Source organism: Salmo salar, chromosome 11 (assembly GCF_965601325.2).
Source record: "Salmo salar chromosome 11, fSalSal1, whole genome shotgun sequence".
Lineage (NCBI taxonomy): Eukaryota > Metazoa > Chordata > Actinopteri > Salmoniformes > Salmonidae > Salmo > Salmo salar.
In genome coordinates this window covers 80,902,949-80,927,294 of record NC_138301.1, presented here as the reverse complement: position 1 = coordinate 80,927,294, position 24,346 = coordinate 80,902,949, and the positions used below count along the sequence as shown (strand labels likewise).

The 24,346-nt window shown below is 40.6% G+C and overlaps 2 protein-coding genes across 3 annotated transcripts in view; both read right to left on the bottom strand.

Moving 5' to 3' along the window:
* Positions 1-9,057, bottom strand: part of fcho2 (FCH and mu domain containing endocytic adaptor 2) — a 102,129-nt gene extending 93,072 nt beyond the window's left edge. Inside the window, exon 1 of the mRNA XM_014128062.3 lies at positions 8,818-9,057. Coding sequence (XP_013983537.3) covers positions 8,818-8,850 — 33 coding nt within the window. The 5' untranslated portion in view covers positions 8,851-9,057. The remainder of the gene's footprint in view (positions 1-8,817) is intronic.
* A 6,835-nt stretch (positions 9,058-15,892) lies between these two features.
* The window catches only part of tnpo1 (transportin 1), a 67,294-nt gene continuing 58,840 nt past the window's right edge, over positions 15,893-24,346 (bottom strand). Inside the window, exons 20-24 of one of the 2 annotated variants that reach the window (XM_014128059.3) lie at positions 24,257-24,332; positions 23,014-23,113; positions 22,759-22,833; positions 21,979-22,118; positions 15,893-18,989 (exon numbers count right to left, since the gene is read on the bottom strand). In XM_014128059.3, coding sequence (XP_013983534.1) covers positions 22,011-22,118; positions 22,759-22,833; positions 23,014-23,113; positions 24,257-24,332 — 359 coding nt within the window. In that variant the 3' untranslated portion in view covers positions 15,893-18,989; positions 21,979-22,010. Of the gene's footprint in view, positions 18,990-21,978; positions 22,119-22,758; positions 22,834-23,013; positions 23,114-24,256; positions 24,333-24,346 lie in introns of those variants that run through there. The other variant, XR_006757623.2, reaches the window with a different exon arrangement.

Here is a 24,346-nt window from a genome sequence, read left to right as displayed (position 1 = left end):
CTTCCCGCACTCGGATCAGGTCTGATTATATGTATGTATGTATATATATATATATATAACAGGTCTAGTTGTCCTCGGATCCATGCTGGTCTCTATATTTTACAAATTAATTGATGCGTATCGATTACGGATGGGAATGCCCCAGGTCCATCTGTCTTTCTGGCCTCAAAACAGAGAATGTGTTATGTGTTCTGTTTGCTTTGGTAGTACAAATTATGCTAAACTAGATCTTTATGGGAAATAGCCAGTTAGCATCAATCTTCACATTTGAGCCAAGCACAAAATGTACACAATGACGAATAACATGGATTTAAGCAAGTCAAAACAAAGGAAAAAGAAAATTGCAGTGCATAGATCAGAACACTAGCACAGGAGCGAAAATAGGTTGCTGTAATTCTCAACAACAACAAAAATGGATTGGAAGAGAAAATGTGTAACAGCAACCAGACTAAAGAGCCCATTAGCCACCAGACCAGAATATGTATCCTCGTCTAAACTTCATGATATGATTTGATTTGTGAGATGTGGAAAAAACAGAACATGGTTTATTTTGCCCATTCAAACAAATACAGCTAAAATCCTTGGTTGAAGCTACTCCCTAAATCCTCATTGGTCATCACTGTATAAATAAATAAGGCAAAGAGTCTCTGGTTCTCTTCACTCCCACTAGGCTTGGACAGGAACTTTGTTTTGTACTTGTGTACATTTAGATCAAATAATATCAGATCAAAAATGTTCACATATCCTTTGATTCTTCAGTAGTGGAAACTTCAGTGATGAAGCCAAAAGAAGCCTTGGAGCAGTTAGTTGGCCAATGGTACTTATAACCCAGGTGGACACTCTCACACTGGCCAAGTGAAAGCTACGAAAAAACATCCTTGTCTGTACAAACTCACTAAGGCTTTTAGTATGTGTGACTGTTTAACATGTCTCTCTCTCTCTCTCCAGACAGATATGGTAAAAGGTTTCCCATCTGTAAATGGCAGGGAGGGAGCCATCGGGAGAGCGAGAGAGCTCTCCTCGACACACGCACGTGTAAACCCAGACGCCCTCATGACATCATCAGAATGTCTGCCTGCCGACGGCACTGAGGATCATGTGACTAGAGAACGCCTGCGAGGCGAGCAGAGCAGCAGCACGCAGGTCTGTCACAACATGTCAAACCAACAGTAACTCACTGACTCACACAGGACCGGAGAGTTCCATGGTTAAGTAAGTATACACAAGGTTGTAGTGTAAACTCACATTAGGTTCGCTATGACTGCATGAAGCTAGGACAGATGGGCAGTATGTGTAAGGCCTCCTCCCTCAATGTCATGACATTTGGTGTTTTATTAGGATCCCCATTAGCTGTTGCAAAAGCAGCAGCTACTCTTCCTGGGGTCCACACAAAACATGAAACATAATACAGAATGACATAATACAGAACATCATTAGACAAGAACAGCTCAAGGGCTGAACTACATACATTTTTAAAAAGGCACACGTAGCCTACATATCAATGCATACACACAAACTATCTAGGTCAAATAGGGGAGAGGTGTTGTGCCTCGAGGTGTTGCTTTATCTGTTTTTTGAAACCAGGTTTGATGTTTATTTGAGCAATATGAGACGGAATGGAATTCCATGCAATAATGGATCTATATAATACTGTATGCATTCTTGAATTTGTTCTGGATTTGGGGACTATGAAAAGACCCCTGGTGGCATGTCTGGTGGGGTAAGTGTATGTGTCAGAGCTGTGTGTAAGTTGACTATGCAAACAATTTGGGATTTTCAACACAATGTTTATTATAAAAAGAAGAAGTTATGCAGTCAGTCTTTCCTCAACTCTTAGCCAAGAGAGACTGGCATGCATAGTATTAATATCAGCCCTCTGATTACAATGAAGAGCAAAAGGTGCCGCTCTGTTCTGGGCCAGCTGCAGTGTAAGTAGGTTTTTCCTTGCAGCACTGGACCACACGACTAGACAATAAATCAGGATTAGACAAAACAAGAGCCTGCAGAACTTGCTGCGAGGCGAGCAATTACCATCTAGACCTATATTTTACTGCTGTCTCCACCACACCCCATTCATAATCAAGCATTCTGTTGGCAGAGGAATAGTTGCCTTTCCAAGTTGCTCCCAAGCACAAATGTCTACAGGGCCAGGAGTTTCCCTGACAACGTGACCTGACGAGGAAAAACTCCAGGCCCAAGTTCTTGACCTTATTTGGGAGGTAAAATATAAATTGACTCAACTCAAGAGTAGCCGTTCCCTGTGGAAACCCACGTTTCCCCAACTCAATGTTGACCTATACCTCCCAACCCCAGATACCAGGGGAGAATGAAAAGATTCCTCCAACTGTCATTTGGCTAGGTCCATCTCTGATGAGCTCACAACTGAATCTCATGGCCATAACCCAAAACAAACAGAAAATACTCCTATATTCCTCTCCACAGAGCAAGAGAGTCAGGGGTCAGAGCCAGGAGCTATCCTCTTTCTAGCATGACATTTTGTGATGACCTCATATTCAACGCTCAGCAGAGGCAAACAAATAAGAGGCAAGACAAACAAAGGCAGCCATTTATTATTTGGACAGTGGCTCTTCACAGTGAGGGAAAGGGCAGAAGCTATGGTAATGTTACTAGGCCCGGTGGTCTCATCTCACCATGTTTCATCACATATTGGATGGATGGAGTGATTTGAAACTACATCTGAGGCTAATCAAAGTAAAACCCCAAACCAATGTCAACAGTCATTTTCTAGAACATTCTCGGTGTGTTTCAGTGTGTACGAATTATGTGGATGTGTGTGTGTCCCTAGGACAGCTTTCTCCTTCCTGGTGTGTGGTCTAATAACTTCCCACTAGCTCCCTTCCCTTTCCACTAGTACACACACACACACACACACACACACACACACACACACACACACACACACACAGCTCCTCACCACAGGGATGAGAAATATGTCCCAGGGCTGTTGGCTCTATTAACACTGTTTGCTTATCGCGGTGACATCTTATTGTCCCATGAAACGCTGAGGGGGACAGACAGTTCACCACACACAAGCCACACAACACTAGTTTAGTGGGCTATAGAAAGCTACAGTGCTCTCTCAACCCAACCTGCTGATCCACTGATACACAGTTCACTTGGAGGGCAGTAGGCTATATGCCTGGCCTGGGCTACAGTCACATTCAGTAGGTTGAGACATATTGAAATAGCAGACAGAAATCTAATGTTTAGAGCCGACACAAAGCTATTCCACACGGTAGAGAGCCATGTCTGTTCTGCACAATACATGTCTATCTGAACATTATTGAATACGCTCCTGGTTTAGATGGAGTCTACTGTACACGAACACAATGCATTATGCATGCAAACAAAACACCACATTAAAAAACAGTAGACTGCAAACAATACTGAATATTGTACTGTTTCAGTACAGCTGCAACTGTACTATACTATCGACTGTTGGGTAGAAAGTATTAAAATCAGAATGGAAAGAGGGAACAGGTTCATTTAAAAACAGGGAGCAAAGCTATTGAACGGGAAGCATAGCAGTGACACAGTAGACACTACAGTGTGTTTCCTGTATTCCTAAAACACTTGTTCGTTTAGCTGAGGGAAGAGATGCTGCCGTGTCAACATTTGAAATTCAGGAGTCGGTGAAAATATCTGTGTGTGTGTAAGAGAGAGTGTGTGTGTGCCCAGCATCCCACATAGTTCATGACTTTATTTCTCTTGTAAATGATTTGATTTCTCTCTAGAGAAACGACATGTTGGCCTCACAACAACAAAAAAACTACAACTAAATGGAGTTCAATTAATTGAACCGGCGTCGGTTTCTTTTGATTGTGTGGCAAGACATAATCAAAGCCGTTCAAGCTGAGAAATAAACCTTGAACTTCAGAGTGCTTGTGATGTGGCAGAGTAAAAATACACCTTGCGGTCTTCATTCTTTCTCTCTAAACCTGATTTCCTACCATCATATACCGGTTTCTCTAGTCTAGTATGTTGAAGTACATCAAAACATATATTTTAAAAAGTCTTCAAGAAATCAGTGGTGGTATTTAGCCTAGGCCTATATATTTTTTTTAAAATGTATTTAACCTTTATTTAACTATGCGCAAGTCAGTTAAGAACAAATTCTTATTTACAATGAAGGGCTACCCTAACCCAGACAACGCTGGGACAATTGTGCGCCGCCCTATGGGACTCACAATCACAGCCGGTTGTGATACAGCCTGGAATCTAACCAGGGTCTGTAGTGACGCCTCTAGCCCTGAGATGCAGTGCCTAACATGCTGACCAAACCGGACAAGTGCGTGCGGACAGGTCGAAAAGCATTAAACATTTATGTCAATTTAGCTAGCTAGCTTGCTCTTGCTAGCTATTTTTTTTCTGGGATATAAACATTGGGTTGTTATTTTACCTGAAATGCACAAGGTCCTCTACTCCGACAATTAATCCACAGATATTCAGGAATCCACAGGAATTCGGTTTACCGTTTTTTTTCCTCTCGACCTAAGTTCATCTTTCAATCACCCACGTGGGCATATGCTTCTAAAAACCTATGAGGAGAAGGGAGAGGCCGGACTTGCAGCGCATTGAGCGTCACAAATAGAGACGATTTCTATTTTAGCGCCTGGCCACGCAGACCCTCGCGACCAGTGTGGGTGCAATGATTGAATAACATGTATGTGTACATTTATTTACCAACGCTTGAGCACACACCATGTACGGTCAGCATGTTAGAGTGCTGCGCCACATCAAGATTAGTCCAATTGTCTTGAGTGAGTTGAAAGTGATCAGTTGTATAAAATGACTTTAGTAAAAATACTTTAAAGTACTACTTACCCCCAAAAATGACTTACTGTATCTGTACTCTACCATTTATATATTTGGCAACTTTTACTACACTACATTCCAAAATAAAATAATGTACTTTTTACTCCATACATTTTCCGTGACACCCAAATGTAGTTGTTAACATTTTGACGGGAAAATGGTCAAATTCACACACTTATTAAGAGAACACCCCTGGTCTTCCCTACTGCATCTGATCTGGCAGACTCACTAAACACAAATGCTTCATCTGTAAATTATTGGAGTGTGCCCCTGGCTATCCATCAATAACACAAAAAAAAAGAAAATTGTGCATTCTGGTTTGCGTAATATAAGGAATTTGAAATGATTTATGCTTTTACTTTTTATACTTAAGTACATTTTAGCAATTCCATTTACTTTTGATACTTAAGTATATTTAAAACCAAATACTTTTAGACTTTTCCTCAGGTAGTATTTTACTGGGTGACTTTCACGTTTACTTGAGTTATTTTCTATTAAAATATATCTTTACATTTACATGACAATTGAGTACTTTTTCCACCACTGAAAGTGAACAATCAGTTGTGTAGCCTACTATTAGTGTAGGCACACAGTCATCCTCCTCCTTCCTCTCCTTGTACTATGATGTGGCAGAGTAAAAATACACTTTGTGCTCTTCACTCCGAACCCAATTTCCTTGTATCATATACCCATTGCTCTAGTAGATAAAAAATATATATCAAAGGTCTTCAAAAAGTCTGTGGTGTGTGTGTGTGTGCATTTTACATTATCTTCATCAAGATGAGTTCTACTGTCATCAGCCGATATCAACCTACTGTATCACAGACTAGGCTAACCACAGTGTTGTTTCCCAGACTTCTGGCCACTTTCCTCTCCACTGTACTGCTCCATCTCAGCAGGACCTCTTTTCTGGGTCTGGTTAGTCCAGCTGACTGTTGTGTTTGTTATGAAACAGAACAGAAGGGACGCACCCTGACCGCTACTTCCTTATGATCTCAGCAAACATCTGTGGAATGCGGCCCCAAACACCAGCGATTACACACCACAGGCAGTGTCAGTGTCCGTCTGTGCCCTTCAACAGCGAAATGCTGATGTCATGTTACGGTAGGGTTACTGGGGGATGTACAGTAGGCATGGGGGGGGGGGAGACAATATCCAAGTCCATTGTCATAAAGCCTAGGCTGTCAAAGTAGCAGGTGGCTGCACTAGCCAGCAGATCCAACACCTTACGCTTGCTTTCAGCTGCACTACAGGGTAAGACAGGCCATTTGCTTAAATGAAGACACTGCGGAGCTGGTGTGAGATATGGCTCGGAAAACGTACCTCAATCAAGGGATGAGAAATCTGTTGTACTCCAAATTGTCCCACTATCCCAAATGTTACACAGAGAAGATTGAACGACTACTAAAAAACTAAAGCAGGAAGCACCAGTGACTCTGTCAATAAAAAAAAGTGGTCAGATGAAGCAGATGCAAAGCTACAGGACTGTTTTGCTAGCACAGACTGGAATATGTACCAGGATTCTTCCGATGTCACTGAGGAGTACACCACATCAACAAGTGTATCGATGATGTCGTCCCAACAGTGACCGTACGTACATACCCCAACCAGAAGCCATGGACTACAGGCAACATCCGCACGGAGCTAAAGGGTAGAGCTGCCGCTTTCAAGGTGCGGGACTCTAACCCGGAAGCTGATAAGAAATCCCACTATGCCCTCCGACAAACCATCAAACAGGCAAAGCGTCAGTACAGGACTAAGAATAAATTGTACTACACCGGATCCGATGCTCGTCGGATGTGACAGGGCTTGCAAACTATTACACACTACAAAGGGAAGCACAGCCACAAGCTGCCCAATGACACGAGCCTACCAGACGAGCTAAATTACTTCTATCCTCACTTCACAGCAAGTAACACTGAAACATGCAAGAGAGCATCAGCTGTTCTGGACAACTGTGTGGTGATGCTCTCGATAGCCGATGTGAGTAAGACCTTTAAACAGGTCAACATTTCCAAGGCCGCAGGGCCAGACGAATTACCAGGAAGTGTAATACGAGCGTGCGCTGACCAACTTGCAAGTGTCTTCACTGACATTTTCAACCTGTCCCTGACGGTGTCTGTAATACCAACATGTTTCAAGCAGATCACCATTGACCTTGTGCCCAAGAACACAAAGATAACCTGCCTAAATGACTACCGACCCGTAGCACTCACGTCTGTAGCCATTAAATTCTTTGAAAGGCTGGTCAAGGCATCCACACCATTATCCCAGAAACCCCAGACCCACTCCAATTTGCATAACGCCCCAACAGATCCACAGATGATGCAATCTTGATTGCGCTCCACACTGCCCTTTCCCACCTGGACAAAAGGAACACCTACGTGGGAATGCTATTCATTGACTACAGCTAAGCGTTCAACACCATAGTACCCTCGAAGCTCATCACTAGGCTAAGGACTCTGGGACTAAACACCTCCCTCTGCAACTGGATCCTGGAGTTCCTGACGGGCCGCCCCTAGGTGGTATGGGTAGGTAACAACACATCCGCCACGCTGATCCTCAACACGCTGATCCCCTCCTGTACTCCCTGTTCACTCACGACTGCATGGCCAGGCAGGACTCCAACACCAACATTAAGTTTGCTGATGACACACAGTGGTGGGCCTGATCACCGACAACAATGATACAGCCTATAGGGAGGTCAGAGACCTGGCCGTGTGGTGCCAGGACAACAACTTCTCCCTCAATGTGATCAAGACAAAGTAGATGATTGTGGACTACAGGAAAAGGAGGACCAAGCACGCCCCCATTCTCATCGATGGGGCTGTAGTGGAGCAGGTATTTGCATGAGTCCTCGGATCCTCAAAAAGTTCTACAGCTGCACCATCGAGAGCATCCTGACTGGTCGCATCACTGCCTGGTATGGCAACAGCTCGGCCTCTGACCGCAAGGCACTACAGAACGGTCCAGTACATCACTGGGGCCAAGCTTCCTGCCATCCAGGACCTCTATACCAGGCGGTGTCAGATGAAGGCCCTAAAAATTGTCAAAGACTCCAGCCACCCTAGTCATAGACTGTTCTCTCTGCTACAGCACGTCTGTTTATTATCCCGTACATTGATTCTGTACCGGTACCCCCTGTATATAGCATCGTTATTGTTATTTTACTGCTGCTCTTTAATTTGTAACTTTTATTTTTCACTTATCACTTATTTTTCTTAAAACTGCATTGTTGGTTAACTAAGGGCTTGTAAGTAAGCATTTCACTTTAAGGTCTACGTCTGTGGTATTCGGCGCACGTGACAAATACAATTTGATTTGATGCTAAATAAACATTGTGGACCTTATGGGAAAGGCCTTCATACGACATAATCGATTAAATCGATCTAGCTTCAGTCACAATGTGGCCACGTCAAAAACAGAACCGATCGCTCAGGGAGAATGTTATGTTTCAACATAGTACAGTAACGGAAACTGCAACATTGTAACCATTCTTACTCAGACAAATGTTGCAACACCGTAGCACCTTAGTTAGGTTAGCATAAGCCTGCATCAAACTTATTAAAACATCTGGACTCACTGAAACATCAGTATGGAAGAAAGTGACGAGTAGGGATTGTGAATGACAATGACAAAGGTCCAATCATTTCCACGGGAAAGACCATAAACATTCCAAGACACTCCTTAACAGCCAATTGACTGCACGAGAGGTGGATTCAATTCAGCGGTCATGTTAGATATCATTCACAGAGGCCCAATCCCCGGGGTGACAAAATAATATTCGCCGAGAAAAGTAGCGGGGGTGACATTGTGTTGACCCAGATCCTTCAATTTCACCGGAAAGATCACGCATAAATCTGGTTGAAGCGAATAATATATTTGTTAATGTCTTTGTCACATCCACTTGCGGGACTGTGGGACTTGAGCTAAACAATTTAGCCTACTAACCCGGCCAACAACAAAAAAAGCAGAACCTACCCAGAAATTCTCTAGGAAGTAGGGCGTTATCATCTTGGTTTCTTCTTCTTTCCTCTCTTCAACTATATTCTTGTTTAATTTAAATTCAGGCAATTGCTCCGCCGTTCTCCGTTTCCGTTGTTTGCCTTTTGCTCCTTTTCCTTACGTTCCTCTTTCTTCTCCCTCCCCACCTCAAACTCCACCTCCTTTAGAAAGCGAAAGGCAACTGAATTCAATCTTTCTCCTCCAAAAATTCAGACGAAGAAACAGCGCCACCCATGGTGGGAAGAAAAACAGCAGTTTCTGTTCTGCACTGATATTCTACAATGGTTCTAGAATTCGACTGAACACATTTGTTTTACTTGTTTTATTTTTTTATTATTATGAACACAACAAATACAAAAAAACACAAATATACAAACAAAAGTACATAAACCTAACAGATTACATATCAATATTCATTTTCAATTTGTTAAATTATTTTATGGTGCATATTGCTTTTTTGTTTTTACATTTACTGATCATTTCAAAATAATATTTCAATTCTTAAATAATGCGAAGAAGGGTTTGTTCTCTGCCCACTTCATTTTATGGATAAAGAATCCTCCATGAAAGATAAACAAATAAACAATGAAAGTTAAATCAGGTTCCATATCATTTGGATCAAAATAAAACATAATATCAGAGTCTCTCAGATTAACATTAATAGTCGTTTCTTATAAAATAAAATCTTCTAACTCACTCCAAAATCTTCTGACATATCTTCTGACAACAACAATCTTCTGACAACAGTCCCAAAATAAATGGTCAAGAGTTTCTGGGTCACAACAGCAAAATGCACATTTGTTATCAATAGCTATTTTAAATCTGTGTATAATAAAATGTCTTTACAGGGAAGATTCTATGAATGAGTTTGTATGATACTTCTTTCACCTTATTAGATATACAATATTTACCAGATAACAAAACTTTGTTCCAGTTCACTTGTCCCAGGGCTGCATTCCAGTACATTTTAGCAGAGGGAATAGTAACATATTGATAGTTTCCTTATATACATGTTATTACATTTATAGTTTAAAATGTCAATTCCTTCTAATTGTATTGAGGCTACCAAATCCTCAATTGTTGCGCTTGTAGTATTGTTATATTCTCCTAAAAGAAGAATAGCACCTTTAGGGACGGCTCTAACAACAATTTGATACTCCTCGGGAGTGAATGTAACATTGTGTGTTGTCATGAATTCTGGATAATCATATAGTTGGCCATCATTATTCAATAATTGTTTAACCCAAATAATGTTGTTGTCAAACCAGTTCTGGAAAAATAAAGACTTGTTTTGTATTTTATGTATACCTACGTGGGGAAAAATTGTGTTTGTACATGAGGTTCCAAGTTAGAAGTACTTGTTTATGAAAGTTAGCAAGCTTAATAAGGATTTTACACATATCAAAGTTGCATTTGTGTAAGAATTCTAGACCACAAATCTGTTGGAATATTAAATTAGAGATTATATTCCAAATGCAATCCTTATTTCTTAAATAGTTTTGTATCGATTTGATTTTAAAGATTATATAAGAGGTTTTAAAATCCAGAGCATTCTACCCTCCCTCACTTTGGGTACTACATATTACCGCTGTTCTTAAAAAATGAGGTTTATTCCTCCATATGCAGTTAAATTATTTAGTATCAACCATTTTAGTTACTGACAGGAACATCCAAGGCAAGGGAGGTATAAACTAATCTGGACAGACCTTCAGATTTTGATAAAAGTACACATCCAGATAAAGAAAGATCTCCTAATAACCAGGAGTTAAATCTCTTTCCAATTTTCTCTACAATAGGAGAGAAATTTAAAAGTTGGCCCTTTCTTTCTGATCTTTGCTAACTTTAATACCAAAATCTGTGATCACATCTTTTACAGGGATACTACACACTGAGTTTAAGTCACATCTTTTCAACGCAAATAATTCACATTTCCTTAATATTCAGAGATAAACCAGATACATGTGAGAAGGCATTAATACACTCAATAGCTTTCCTGACTTCATTATGATCTTTCAAAAAAATGGTGGCGTCATCAGACAATTGTTAACATTTTCTCTTTGTCTTGTATCTGAATACCCCTAAAACTATCCTTATTTATATGAAGTGCCAATACAAATAAGAAAGGAGAAATTGGGCATCCCTGTTTAATTCCACGTCTAATGTCAAATCTCTGTGAAGTTCCATGGGATAACAAAAATATAAACGCATCATGCAACAATTTCAAAATTTCTACTGGGTTACAGCTCATTTAAGGAAATCAGTCAATTGAAATACATTCATTAGGTGCTAATCTATGGATTTCACATGACTGGGAATACAGATATGCATCTGTTGGTCACAGATAAAATAAAAAAATTAAGGAGCGGTGAATCAGAAAAACAGTCAGTGACTACCATTTGTCTCATGCACCGTGACACATCTCCTTCGCATAGAGTTGACCAGGCTGTTGATTGTGGCCTGTGGAATGTTGTCCCACTCCTCTTCAGTGGCTGTGTGAAGTTTCTGGATACTGGTGGGAACTGGAACATCCCAAACATGCTCAATGGGTGACATGTCTGGTGAGTATGCAGGCCATGGAAGAACTTGGACATTTTCAGCTTCCAGGAATTGTATACAGATCCTTGCGACATGGCCATTATCATGCTGAAACATGAGGTGATGGTGGCGGATGAATGGCACGACAATGGGCCTCTTGTAACGGTATCTCTGTGCATTCAAAATTGCCATTGATAAAATCCAATTGTGTTCATTGTCCATACTTTATGCCTGCCCATGCCATAATCCCACCGCCAGCATGGAGCACTCTGTTCACAACACTGACACCCACAAACCACTCACCCACACAATGCCATACACGTGGTCTGCGGTTGTGAGGCCGGTTGGACGTACTGCCAAATTCTATAAAATGACGTTGGAGGTGGCTTATGGCAGAGAAATTAACATTAAATTCTCTGGCAACAGCGCTGGTGGGCATTCCTGCAGTCAGCATGCCAATTGCACTGACCCTCAAAATTTCAGACACCTGTGGCATTGTGTTGTGCGACAAAACTGCACATTTAGACTGCCTTTTTATTGTCCCCAGCACAAGGTGCACCTGTGTAAGGATCATGCCGTTTAATCAGCTTCTTAATATGCCACACCTGTCAGGTAGATGGATTATCTTGGCAAAGGAGAAATTGCTCACTAACAGGGATGTTAAAACATTTCTGCACATTTGAGAGAAATAAGCTTTTTGTGCGAATTGAACATTTCTGGGAAACTTATTTCAGCTCATGAAAACAGGGGACAAACCCTTTACTTGTTGCATTTATATTTATTTTCAGTGTATTTTAATGTTCTAAATTGCTGTGATGACTATCAGCCTATGTGGGCAAGGATACCAGGCTATGCAAAAATGTTTTATCATAACATTAGAACCACTGTGTATCTCATATCTCCTCCTTCAGGGCAGTTAGTACAGTCCTTTTCTGTGTCAGGTATCAGATGCTGTGTCATGTGGGCTATTCTCGTCGGTGGACCTCTTGGTGCCTGTCAACGACTAACTATTGTTCAGTCATTATCGCATGAATGGGAGATAGAGAAACACTGCTCTAAGAGAAAGTCTTAAGACTGGTGATGCTGTCAGAGTGGTAGATCATTCCCTAGCTATGTAGTTCCCATTAACACACTTATCTGGGTACACTAGGCTGCAATGGGCTCCTCCATAGGGACATTACACTGTCGTCATCTACACAACCACCTCACCTCTAATTGTCTACGGTGGATGAAAGTATGGGGTCAATCGATAACTGGTCGATTGCTGTTTACCAGGTTCAAAACCATTAAATAAAGTTTAATTTGATCTAAAGTACATTTAAAATTGTAACACTAAAGTAACAGAAAAGAGCAGTCCCAGACTTATGTAAACAATTTATTCTCAACTATGTACAGATCCAAGCAGTGATTACCGTTAACATCCATCACATCATACAAATGTCATTACAAAATTACTACAGTACAATATAGATTCTTTGCATGATCCAAAATATTTGGTGGCCCCAAAAATTATTTTACCTTAAAAAAAAAAAAAGGTCCAATGCAGCTGTTTTTATCTCACTATCAAATCATTTCTGGGAAACAATTAATTACATTTTAGTCATTTAGTAGACGTGCTTATCCAGAGTGACTTACAGGAGCAATTAGGGTTAAATGCCATGCTAAAAGGGCACAGACATTTTTCACCTAGTCGGCTCGGGATTCAAAACAGTGACCTTTCAGTTACTGGCCCAACGCTTTCAATTAAAATGGTCCAAAATCAACAAAAATAGCTTCTTAGCAAAGATCAATTTCTCAAGCAAAAATTTTGCTTGGACTGTTTGGGAGTGGGGAGGGGGAAAACTGAAAATTAGCTGTTATTGGCAGAGAGGTTTATAACCCTCTTTCTTATTGGTCTATTAGCTAATTTACCTCATGGAAGGCCAAAACTCCATCCCACCAAAACAGGCTGAAATTTCAGGTGGCCTTTTCAAAAACCTCTCACACTAAAAGGGCATTATAATTTTCACAGTATTATTCCAGCCTCATAGTGTGGAAATATATATAAAACAGTTTAATAAAGTTTGACTGCACTGGGCCTTTAAAATTTCAGCAGCATTTACAGAAACCAGTCAAAAGTTTGGACACACCTACTCATTTAAGGGTTTGTCTTAATTTTTACTCTTTTTTTACGTTTTACATTGTAGAATAACAGTGAAGACTTCAAAACTGAAATAACACATATGGAATCATGTAGTAACAAAAGTGTTAAATATTTTATATTTGAGATTCTTCAAAGTAGCCACCCTTTGCCTTGATGACAGCTTTGCACACTTGGCATTCTCTCAACCAGCTCCATGAGGTAGTCACCTGGAATGCATTTCAATTAACAGGTGTGCCTTGTTAAAAGTGGATTGGTGGAATTTGTTTCATTCTTAATGCGTTTGAGCCAAATCAGTTGTGTTGTGACAAGGTAGGGGTGGTATACAGAAGATAGTCCTATTTGGTAAAAGACCTAGTCCATATTATGGCAAGAACATCTCAAATATGCAAAAAGAAACGACGGTCCATCATTACTTTAAGACAAAGGTCAGTCAATACAGAACATTTCAAGAACTTTGAAAGAGTCAAGTGCAGTCGCAAAAACCATCAAGCGCTATGATGAAACTGGCTCCATTGAGGACCGCCATAGGAAAGGAAGACCCAGAGTTACCGCTGCTGCAGAGGATATGTTCATTAGAGTTACCAGCCTCAGAAATCTGCAATTAACTGCACCTCAGATTGCAGCCAAAATAAATGCTTCAGAGTTCAAGTAATAGACACATCTCAACATCAACTGTTCAGAGACTTCATGAATCAGGCCTTCGTGGTCGAATTGCTGCAAAGAAACCACTACTAAAGGACACCAATAAGAGGAACAGACTTGCTTGGGCAAAGAAACACAAGTAATGGACATTAGACCAGTGGAAATATGTCCTTTGGTCTAATGAGTCCAAATATACGATTTTTGGTTCCAACCGTCGTGTCTTTGTGAGACGCAGAGTAGGTGAACGGATGATCTCTGCATGTGTGGTTCCCACCGTGAAGCATGGAGGTGGTGGAGTTATGGTGCTTTGCTGGTGACACTAATTTATTAAGAATTTAAGGCACACTAAACCAGCATGGCTACCACAGCATTCTGCAACTATACGCCATCCCATCTGGTTTGTGCTTAGTGGGCCTATCATTTGTTTTTCAACAGGACAATGACCCAACACACCTCCAGGCTGTGTTACGGGCTATTTTACCAAGGAGTGATGGAGTGCTGTATCAGATGACCCGGCATCCACAATCACCCTACCTCAACCCAATTGAGATGGTTTGGGATGAGTTGGACCTCAGAGTGAAGGAAAAGCAGCCAACAAGTGCTCAGCATATGTGGTAACTCCTTCAAGACTGTTGGAAAAGCATTCCAGGTGACTACCTCATGAAGCTGGTTGAGAGAATGCCAAGAGTGTGTCAAGCTGTCAAAGGCAAAGGATGGCTACTTTAAAGAATTTGAAATGTTTAACACTTTTTTGGTTACTACATGACCACATGTGCTATTTCATAGTTTTGATGTCGTCAATATTATTCTACAATGAATGAAAACAGTCTAAATAAATACAAATCCTTTAAGGAGTAGGTGTTTCCAAACTTTTGACTGGCACTGTATATAAATAAATTACTAGTTTCTTACATTATTCAGCAAAAAGGGGTGAAGGCAGACTTGGGAGAAATTCTAGTAAAGTTTTTTTCTCATGGCTAAATGAAGGTCACAGGCTATTTGTTAGAGGTGTTCTTTAAATGAGACATTCTACTGCGGTTGGTTGGTGCTGTAAAAAGAGAATACGATTTTTAATAAAGCTTTTTGCCCCGCTCTTCTTCAAAATGAAAGACCTCAATTTGCAAACAAAGCTGTAAGAAGCCATGAGCATATTTGTTTTTCGCTTAACGTGCAAGGTCTTTTTCCCATTATTGGAAAACATTATGAATCACCATCACCACCACATCATCCAGTTGTTATCAAGGCATCATGTACATATTACATTTTAACACCATCTACAAATGTCTTACAATCACTTTGCCACAGTTGCATTAATTATGTGCAAGTTCTCTTCCTAATTTCATATTCCTCAAAGTTCTAAGCCAATTTGAATGTCTGTGTATATCTAGATACAATTATTCTTTGACACTGACTCTGGGTGTGTGTAAGTCTCCGTGTCTTAATGGTGAGCTAGCACACATATCAAACACATTAGTGAACTGAACACCCATAGACGGGTATATGCTCTGTATTCAAGGGTTAAAGCAGGAGAGGCTTACTAATCTCTTATCGGTAAAGGGAGATGGAAAAAAGGCATACATTTGGAAAACAATAAGAAAAATAAAACGGTAAACATAACCTCCTGCGGTTACTACAAACAAATATTCAAGTAAAGAAACGACATCATAGCAGCAGCAATATCGGTAAAACAGCACACCAACAGAGATTGTTTTGATGCATCTTTGTGGGCGGTTTGTGGGGGACACAGATAAAGCTAATTCCTGGACTAAACAAATATTTCAGTGGATATTCTCCATTCACCATGCTTTATAGACCATCACTAGGTTTAACCTGTGTCTCGGAAACCAGCCCTCTATGTTTGTATTTTTTCCATTCAGTGTGATAAGTAGTGGTAGGACAAAACCAATCAAGCCATGCCTCATCCAATTTTTTACATGCCAAACAGCTGGAATGTGACAAAAACTAAATACATTTCAACTTCAGGACACAACAGACATGGCACAAAAACAACAACTACAGAAACATGTGCCTCCATATATCCCATTATGTCTTATTTGTGTTACTTGACATTAGCCTGGTGAAGTGAAAAGGAACAATCCTGTTTGGATCCAGGCTAACTTGACATACCATTTTTTGGGTTTTACTAGTGTTTAATTGTCCCATTAACTACATGTTACCAATGAGTAAAACCCCCCATCAATAAACAGTTACAAAAATAATACAAAATGTATAATAATAATAACAACAACAACCTTAGTTTGTTGGCTTTGGAAAGGGTTGTGGCAATATCTGCAGTACTTTATCCCCAGGCTTAGTTCACACCAATTATCTTTTAGAGCATTTCTGATATTGAGAATCTTATATTTAAAACAGGTCAAAAACACCCACACAAGTTTAAAAATATACATACCTTAGAAGTGACTATACCATATCGAATACCCAGTGAAGTAATACATGAGGTGTTTAGTGTTATAAGTCTCCTGTAAATGAATACTTTATGAGTAGGTAAAATGTGTGGGTCTACTAAAGTATGCATTTATGTGTAGTCTGTTTGAACAAGTGCTTCTAATGTTCTTTGTGAGGGGGACAAAAATACTACAATGATTACTCTGACCTACAGAGTGAATCTGATTAGTTGGTTGGACATAAAGCTGCTTTCTCCCACACACACCCAATCCCTGCCCACCATGGGATAAATTCAGGCAATCAACGACTTCAAGACTTCTGCACTTAACAGAGTCAAAACAATAACACTCCAAAAACAAAAATGAGCCAAAAATAGTTCAAGCTTCACAGTATTTAACAAGATAATACATTTGGATGTGGGCTACAGGTAAAAGGTTAAGGGAAAAAATGCTCCTGCAGGTATGTATGAGATACAAGGTCCAATATTGCACGTCAACTAAATGGTTTGGGAAGTAAAGGGCCACCAACACGCAAGGGATCAAGCATTAGAGTACGCTGCATTCAAAACGGTCATTACAATCATCCTCAAAGGTCATGCTTTTAAAACAGAAAGCAAAGCAACAATAACAGTACAGACGGGGGAAAAAAAATAATTTAAAAACAACGATTTGCGTGCTGTTGAGTTTTGGATCGGCAACGAACCAAGGTCAGAGACAGACACGCTATCAAGACAGTGCCATAGTCCCAGTAGTAATACTCAAGGAACAAAGGATGAACACGTTCAGCTAAAGCCCTGTATGCCCTTTCTCTACCCCTCTCCCTACCTCCCTCTGACAAGGTTAGAAATACGTCGCCACGATTCCAAGTTTTGTTTTCAGAAAAAGGTGAGAAAGCTGGAAATTGAGATTTGAAACAATATGAGTCAAGAGTCAGGTAAGCATCTAAGAGACTGATATGATGGCCACTAGTAAAACGTCCATGCATGCAGAGAACACGTCACTTCCACAGCACAGAACAGAACAGAACAGAGGCAGCCTGAGAAAGTTGACCTTAAAGTTATGACATGTATGAAGCAGTGTTCACGGTCTCTTTGGAGAATCACAACCAAAACCCCTGCTAGATGGATTCAACTAGATGAGAATATAAAAGATCGTTTCCAGACTTGTATGTTTTCTAAACTGTTTGTAAACCTGGTTCATGCTAGACACTGACGGGAAAGCCTCTGGTAAACAAAGGGGTGGTGGAGGGACAAAAACCTGAAAAACGGGAAACTACATGGTTGTTTAAGAAACCTTATCACAGGGCTATACAAGAAATACCACAACTATCCGATGACGCCACACATATCACTCTAACGTTGTACACCCACTGTCCTCACTTCCAACTTTGACGCAAGCATGCTACTTAGTTATTTCCTGTTTTTAAGACAAGTCACTTTCAACCACAACAAATAAAAATCATGTGAACTTCTGTATGTGATGTGTGTTTGACTGACTGGTTTAGGCAACACAACTTCTGACCTGCCTAAAAAGATTTAAACTCTGATATTACTCTAAATATGCACTGACAAGATTTTTCATTAACTCAATGTAATTACTTTGATGACTACAAGAAAATACATGCTATTCTTATTCTAAGATATGTAGAGGCAGTTTCCCAAAGAAAAAAAGAGAAAAAAAAACTTGCTGGTTCGATTTTTTAAAATAATGATAGTTTCAGCATTTACTTTACTCGAATACCCTTCGGGTAGCAGCCGTCCTGGCTGTTGAGGATACTATGTTGTCTTTGAGACCATTAACAACATTTCCATGCGACTTCCTGATTTTTTAACCACCCCTACATACATTTTATGGTTGGTATCCTCCAGTCTACACCAAGACCCTCCCTCCCCCTACCTCTGAGTGCCACTTTCCGGCCGATACGTATTGATTTAAAAGCTCTTCTTCACAGTCCGCTTACCCTCAAATCAGCACTACCCCCTCTAAATATAAAACCATGATTTTACCACAACTAAACGAAATAAGCTTTTTCCCCCTTTTTTTTGTTTTGTTTAACGTCGCTGGAGAGCTTGGATGAAAGAAAATTTAAAAAAAGAGACTAAACAAAAATGGCTAAGCTGACATCTTTTCATTACGGATTGTGATGTTGAAATGATTAAATTAATTTTTCCTCCCTAGATAAATTTGGCCCGCCGGTCCCCATGTCCCCCTCGCCTGTTGCGTGGGGGGGGGGGGGGGGGCGCCGAGTGCCTCAGCTGGCTAACACCTCCCTCCCTCCCACCCCGCCCATCCAGAAGGTTGAGGAGGGGGTCACGGTCTGCACCCCCTTCCCCTCCCCAGCTGGCAGACCCTACCCCCAGTAAAGGGTAACATGTTCCCTGGGTATAAGAGGTTCCCATCCGTCGTCTCCCATAGTGCATGACCTGGTAGGAGAGAGAGAGGGAGACCAATATTAATGGAAAAAAAATATGCTTTAAGCCCATCCCCCACACATACAGATCCTTCGGAAAGTATTCAAACCCTTCACTTACTCCACATTTGGTTGTTACAGCCTAAATTCAGAATGGATTAAAATAGTTTTCTTCTCACCCATCTACACATGACAAAGGGGAAACATGCTTTTAGACATTTCCAATTTATTGAAAATTAAATATAGAAATATCTAATTTACATGTATTCACACCCGAGTCAATACTTTGGAGAAGCACCTTTGGCAGCGATTTCAGCTGTGAGACTTCCTGGATAAGTCTCTAAGAGCTTTCCACACCTGGATTATGCAACATTTGCCTATTATTATTTTCAAAATTCTTCAAGCTCTGTCAAATTGGTTGTTGATCATTGCAAGACAACCATTTAAGTATTGCAATAGATTTTCAAGTAGATTTAATTGAAAACTAACTCGGCCACTCAAACGCAAGGCCAAATATGCACTGGCGTTGCTTACCAAGAAGACATTGAATGTTAAAGATTATTGTCCTGCTGAAAGGTGAATTCATCTCCCAGTGTCTTGTGGAAAGCAGACAACCAGGTTTTCCTCTAGGATTTTGCCTGTGCTTAGCTCCATTAAGTAAATTTTTTTATCCCCATAATATAATACCAGCCACCACTATGCTTGAAAATATGGAGTGTGGTCCTCAGTTAAGTGTTGTACTGGGTTTGCCCCAAAATAACACTTTTGTATTCAGGGCAAAAAGTTAATTGTTTTACCACATTTTTTGGAGTATTACTTTAGTGCCTTGTTGCAAACAGGATGCATGTTTTGGAATACACTATATACCAAAAGTATGTGGACACCTGCTCGTCAAACATTTCATTCCAAAAATGAATTGGATTAATATGGAGTTGGTCCCCCTTTGCTGCTATAACAGCCTCCACTCTTCTGGGAAGGCTTTCCACTAGATGTTGGAACATTGCTGCAGGGACATTCAGCATTAGTGAGGTCAGGCACTGACGTTGGGCGATTAGGCCTGGATTGCAGTCATCATTCCAATTCATCCCAAAGGTGTTTGAAGGGGTTGAGGTCAGGACTCTGTGCAGACCAGTCATGTTCTTCCACACCAATCTCTACAAACCATTTCTGTATGGACCGCGCTTTGTGCACGAGGACATTGTCAAGTAGAAACAGGAAAGGACCTTCCCCAAACTGTTGCCACAAATTGGAAGCACAGAATCATCTAGAATGTCATTCTATGCCGTAGCGTTCAGATTTCCCTTCACTGGATCTAAGGGGCCTAGAACGAACCATGAGAAACAGCCCCAGGTCATTATTATGTTGCTTCAATATATCCACAGAATTTTACATCCTCATGATGCCATCTATTGTGAAGTACACCAGTCCCTCCTGCAGCAAAGCACCCCAACAACATGATGCTGCCACCCCCGTGCTTCACGGTTGGGATGGTGTTCTTCAGCTTGCAAGCCTGCCCCTTTTTCCTCCAAACATAACGATGGTCATTATGGCCAAACAGTTCTATTTTTGTTTCATCAGACCAGAGGACATTTCTCCAAAAAGTACAATCTTTGTCCCCATGGGCAGTTGCAAACCGTAGTCTAGCTTTTTTATGGCGGTTTTGGAGCAGTGGCTTCTTCCTTGCTGAGTGGCCATTCAGGTTGTCGATATAGGCCTCATTTTACTGTGGATATAGATACTTTTGTACCCGTTTCCTCCAGCATTTCCACAAGGTCCTTTGCTGTTCTGGGATTGATTTGCACTTTTCGCACCAAAGTCCATTCATCTCTAGGAGACAGAACGCATCTCCTTCTTGAGCGGTATGACGGCTGCATGGTCCCATGGTGTTTATACTTGCGTACTATTGTTTGTACAGATGAACGTGGTAACTTCAGGCATTTGGAAATTGCTCCCAAGGATCAACCAGACTTGTGGAGGTCTACAATTTGTTTTCTGAGGTCTTGGCTCATTTCTTTTGATTTTCCCATGATGTCAAGCAAAGAGGCACTGAGTTTGAAGGTAGGCCTTGAAATACATCCACAGGTACACCTCCAATTGACTAAAATAATGTAAATTAGCCTATCAGAAGCTTCTAAAGCCATGACATCATTTTCTGGAATTTCCCAAGCTGTTTAAAGGCACAGTCAACTTAGTGTACGTAAACTTCTGACCCACTGGAATTGAGATACAGTGAATTATAAGTGAAATAATCTGTCTGTAAACAACTGTTGGAAAAATTACTTGTGTCAGGCACAAAGTAGATGTCCTAACCGACTTGCCAAAACTATAGTTTGTAAGCAAGAAATTTGTGGCGTGGTTGAAAAACAAGTTTTAATGACCCCAAACTAAGTGTATGTAAACTTCCAACTGAACTGTATATATCTGTGTATTGTTATTCTGTACAGGCTTCCCTGTTCTTTGTGGTTGAATCTGTGTTTGAAATTCACTGCTCGCCTGAAGGACCTTAGAGATAATTGTATGTGTGGGGTACAGAGATGAGCTAGTCATTCAAAAATCATGTTAAAAACTATTTCACAGAATTTCACAGAGTGAGTCCATGCAACTTATTATGTGACTTGTTAAGCACATTTTTAACCACGAATTTAAGCTAGCCATAACAAAGGGGTTGAATACTTACTGACTCAAGAAATGTAATTTAAAATTAATTTGTAAAAATGTCAAAACATAATTCCACTTTTGACATGATGGGGTATTGTGTGTAGGCCAGTGACAAAAAAAACCTCAATTTAATCTATTTTAAATTCAGGCTGTAACACATAATGTGGAAAAAGTCAAAGGGTGTGAATACTTCCTGAAGGCACTGTATATCAACTTTGTTTTGCTTGCTTATCGTTTTGCTCAAATAAGGTGGATGACAAACTGAGACACGAAAATGCCTTAGATCCGATATCTCAGCTCCAATTAGATTTTCAACCATTTATAAACATGAATGTGCGACTTACCCCCTTGAACAGGCCTGTTCCTATGGAAAGCGTTACACCCCGTAGAAGGCTGCCAGTCGTTCCTTCAGAGGCAGAGGGAACTGGTCTGAGAAACGCCCCCAGTTCTCCTCGCCCACCTGGTTCTTGAACCCATGGAGGATCTGAAAACATCAACACATAATTACAATGTACGCACAAAGCCATGCACGCACATGCATACACACACACATTGTGGATCAGGATAATCTCATCTTCTCCTTTCTCACACACAGGTACTCAGTCTTGGCCCCATGGTACATAGGCCTTTCCTCAATTGGAGTTGCTCAACTCCTGCGTCCTCTCTCCACCTTCCACACTCGCCTCCTTTTGAAAAAGGTCAAAAGGTAATCGAGGAGAAGTGGCGATGTGAAGGAACGTGGACGAAAATACGCTTTTACGAAATAACGCCACTCGCGCGTCATCAGGCAAATTACATTTACAGGGGTGGAATCCCAAAATAAAATGTGTAGTCATAAAACTACCGTAGCTAGTTGTGCAAGACATTTTATAGATTCACGTATAAGTAGGATATCATTTTTAAACGTTTGCATGCTTTTCTCCTTCGAGAAAACAACTGCTTCAAAGGGGGTGTGGCAGATGTCAAAACTCTTCCATAAAAAGGACTGGCTATCAAGGCCATCACCCGTTCACCTACTAAGAAATTGACACTCTCCTCAACCACTTACAAGTTTCCGGGTCACGGAAGGGTGTGGACGAAATTTTGCCCAAATGAAAAAGGCCACAGTCACGATCAGTTCTTACCTTGCCAAACATGTCACGCAGATCATCCTTTGGATTTACCCATGAGGCCACTGCATCACAGAAAAATATAAAATCCTGGAGGAAATGAGAAAAAGTCTGGCTTGAGACAAGTTTTACAACTAACATCCTTCACGAATGGGGCCATCTAACCAGTAATGCAGTTCCTTTATTTTTCATAGTCCTCAATTGATTGGGCCATAAAAAGTGCAGTTCATAAGTTATCCTCAAGAGGGCAGCGTTGCCTAGGGGCCTCACCTGCACAACTCCTCCTGGGTTGACACTGATCATAGTGCAGATGCCTCGGAACGCTGAGTCTTTCTCCTCATTGTCTCTTATGTTACGTAAAGAGGTACACCTGCCAACAGGAACAGCCACGTTTTACACCAGGCCAGAAGGGCTGCCTTTAAGTACTGCATAGAATTACAATTCAATACCCTTATAGCACTCTGAAGTTACCATTGCCTGCATTCAATAACTTACTTGTACAGGTATGCCATATTGCTATTACTTTTCACTAATACATTCTAACACAATTCAAAAACAAATTCCACTATGAAATGTCATGTATAAGTAAAATACATTCTAAAATATAAAAATACTACATATTGCCTCAAAGGGTTTTGTTGATTATATGTTATTGTAAACATTTTTATAAATAGAACCTATAGTATAAATGTCAACTTGCCATTTTTACTCTATACATGCGAATTCAATCTACGACCTTTTAGATCTTTCAAAGATTTGATACTACCGGAAGACTACTTAGTTCGGTACAACACATTCTTGTGGGGAGAAAATTATTTCTCTCAGGTTATCTAAAACAGTATCAGAATTGTGCATGCAGATCAAACAAACCTGTCATTCTGAGACTGTGTGAAGGCACTTAACTCGATTCACTTACACGTGAATCACTAAAACTGCTTGATCACTTAAAATAACTTCACTTTGGCCGATATGGCATTCAGGGAAGCCTTTACTGTAACTTTTTTCTTAAAGGAAGTTTTGAGGCATTCTGGGATAAGCACGTGCAGCTGGAGGACTATTGGACGAGAGGGGGGATTTGGGAATGATCTGGAAATGCTTTTGGGAATTGCTTTGGAATGCGTCTGGAATTTTTGGGAAGCCGTTTGTTTTCCCTTTCTCGTTCTGAACCAGCAGGCATGTGACAATCTGAATCCCATGCACTAATTAGTAGTTACCGACAATTAACAACGACAACAACAAAAAGTAAAATAAATAAACCAATAATGTATCAAATACATGAAGGTGCTACTGAGGCAAAATTAAAATCACAGACTGAGGGGACCTAAAAGAGGACAAGATTAGTCACATGGTTGGCAATTCAGGAGAAACAGAAAATACTTATTTTAGAAATAAAGAGGGATGAAGAGAGAGAGAGAGAGAGGGAAAGACACTGACAGGGAAAAGTGAGAATGACAGGACAGGGAGCGACAGACCCAGAGAAAATGAATAAAATAAAAGATTGAATAATACACACCAGGGTCTTATAAACTGCTGTAGCATCGGTGCCACCTCTTGAGGACAAACGTAACCAAGACGACCAATTGTTATTGCTAAGGTAACGCAA